The 2,992-nt window shown below is 34.1% G+C and overlaps 1 protein-coding gene across 1 annotated transcript in view; it reads right to left on the bottom strand.

Moving 5' to 3' along the window:
- Positions 1-1,143: 1,143 nt before the first annotated feature.
- The window catches only part of LOC117106447 (fibroblast growth factor receptor 3-like), a 13,399-nt gene continuing 11,550 nt past the window's right edge, over positions 1,144-2,992 (bottom strand). Inside the window, exon 14 of the mRNA XM_033247819.1 lies at positions 1,144-2,436. Coding sequence (XP_033103710.1) covers positions 2,371-2,436 — 66 coding nt within the window. The 3' untranslated portion in view covers positions 1,144-2,370. The remainder of the gene's footprint in view (positions 2,437-2,992) is intronic.

The raw sequence follows: 2,992 nt of genomic DNA on the forward strand, positions 1-2,992 counted from the left end.
TTTCCGTCATATTTTATGAATCATTCTTGAATACCAAACCAACAAATACTCTCAGGGGCTGATCCATTTGGGGGAATGGGGGAAGAATGTGCCCCCTCCCCTGTTTTGCTACTAAATTTTAAAAATTTCTATGCAAATTAATGGTATGTGCTACTCACTTAACTATTCTAAAACTGTTGTTCCCCCCACCCCCATTTGAAAAATTCTGGATCAGCCCCTGTGCACTGTGCAAACAATGGTTTTATTACCTGATCAAATTTCTCAGACTAGGTACCTGAAATGCACAAACAGAACTTAATTTTGAATGACCCAGTGTCCACATGCAATTTACAGTGTATTTTGATAACTTGTGCAGTTATTTATATAGCAAATAATGCTAAAAGGCTCTATGGGCTTCAAATACAATTATGTTCAAATTGCATGACAAACTGGCGCAATAATGTCTGTTTCTAGGGCGTTTTCGAACCTTTTGACTTCGGAAAAAGAAAATTTTGCCTTCTGTGTCACATTTTCAGTCTTAAAGCAAGATGAGACTATGTAATTGAGTGATTGGTTGATAAGCTTAGTGATAACTTTGGTGATTTTAGCTATCCGTTCAGCCTGTCACCGATAATCAGCAGACGGTGTCGCGTCGTCTTGTTGCTCAAAGGGAGTGGAGTTGGATTCGTCTACTACACGGTTGTACGATGCAGGTTAAGCCGGTTTTCGAATCGAAGGCCGTGGTTCGTTTCCTGAGCTCTGATTTGCTGCGTTTTTTTTTTTTGCTTCGCAGAAAGTAGAAACTGTTCGCTGAAACTCCGATAGAAATGTGAATACGCATGCGCACGAACGACGCTTTCGATTCGCGCGAATAAATCGCCTAGTGGAAAACCGGCTTCAGACTTCAAAGGCATCGCCTAAACTTGCGTCACGTGCAGCTGAATCTAAAGCTTTTTTCTTTGCCTATTTGCATTTTAATTTGGACTATTTGTTCAATCCAAAGTCTGAGTAATTTTCAGTTTTGCGCTGCCTCAGCTCTATATTCTAGTCAATCTGTGACACAGAACTAATTGCAACTGAAATTGTTTTTGCAGAATCTGTACCTGAAATATACACATATAACCTACTAAAAGTCTGAAAATAACAACAATCAGGGTAACATTGTTACAGTAATTCTAAAATTTAATGAGTTAACATCCAATGGTTGATTGTATCACGTCGCACAACTACTGGTTGAACTTTAGGCCTATAATAGTACTACAGTAGGCCTATTATTGTTTCCACTAAAGTGATCAGGCGACTGCAATCCCAAACTTCAAATTCTCGAAGTGGTATTTGACAAACTCGTACAAAAATATGCTAGCATTTTTCACAAATTAAAGTTATGTAAAGATAACGATTTTAAAAATCTATATGACATTTGTATTACCACTCTAGTATGTATTTAAATTCTGTACTTCCAAAGGTAACGCAATATGTATATATATGTTTTAATTGTACCCATATGACATTTAACGAGTTATGACACTCACGATCATTAACACAAAGTTTGTTGATAAACCATTCAAAATACATGAATTAGCATGAAACCATACTTAAGATATATGATTACAAAGCTTGAGATACAAATAAGTGAGAAAGCGCAGTTTATTACCAAGTGATACCTATCATTAATATTACTAAGTATGACAATACAACAGTTTATGACAATATGCGGCAATTTTATTACAAAGTGCGACAGATAATTATGAAGTGCTGTACAATGATTATTACAAATTGCTAACGTACAACTGGCCATTATCGGGGAGGTCAACATAGTTCACTGGTAAAAAGTAAGTATTCACGAAAATACATAGAATTAGCCAAAAATTATACAGCAGTATGCCTACAATACTTCAGTAAAATCATACAGTACTAATTGTATGATTTTTTTTTCTTAATTAGGTTGATTTGCTTTAAAAAAAAATTATTTGTCAATAGTCATTTAAGCAAATATCGTATATACAACATTGTACCGATTGTATCTGATGCTACTAATAAAAACATTTCTATAAATTAACCAAAATATACACCAGCTCTTTACGTTTAATTTTTAATTTCCTATTTAAATGCTTTTGTATTGTTTATGAACTCAGTTTTCGAAATAAAAGTTGCTATATGTGCCTATTATTAGTACCGTGGCCTACTTAAAATATGCATAATAGGCCTCTGTATTATATAAAATACGTTCACACCCGCCAACACAACATATCATCCACACAAACAGACAAACAAAAACGACGTGTATTTATTCCCTCTATTAATTATGGTCTTGCATCTTGAACAAGTTATCAAATTATGATGTTTGTGTCGTTGACAATGTACAGTATATTATGGCATCAACCATAGTGTTTAATGCGCTGAGAATGGATTTCGCGATAATGGACGTTCAATGTAGTCGGGTCCAAAACAGATAGCCTTAAATAGAAAAAAGGAAAAACACAACATTAAACTTGTGGTTTAACAACAGTTCGCACAGTTTTCACATTATTTTTTGAAATATTGCAGTTATTGCTGAATGTTTTGTATCAACCTTAGCCGTGCTTAGAGATCAATCATACTTAGCTTTATTAATCGTAAACAAATTTAAACATCAATCAATATTTACATCAATCATATGGGGTTTTTTTTTATTAACAACATTGATTGCATTAGTGAAACAATGTTCAAACAATGAACATCAATCGCATCACTCAACCATTGTCTGCATTGAACATTAATGAAAATCTACATCAAAATTAATTGCATCACCTATGGATTGGTCACTGGCGTTTACGACAGTGCTAAACCGACGATTAGTGAAAACACATTCACAACTTAGATAATAATAAGACCATGGAAAGTTTCTTTTTCATATTTATGCAAAACTATTTAAAATTAAAACGGAACAGTAGAGAAAATCCGATCAGAATGACAAAATAAACTAAGCATCCACTGGAAGGAATCCCAATATATACAGACGGATCCATTTAAT

This window comes from Anneissia japonica, unplaced genomic scaffold (genome assembly GCF_011630105.1).
Source record: "Anneissia japonica isolate Jap-2015-1 unplaced genomic scaffold, ASM1163010v1 scaffold142_len1259957_cov175, whole genome shotgun sequence".
Taxonomy (NCBI): Eukaryota; Metazoa; Echinodermata; class Crinoidea; order Comatulida; family Comatulidae; genus Anneissia; species Anneissia japonica.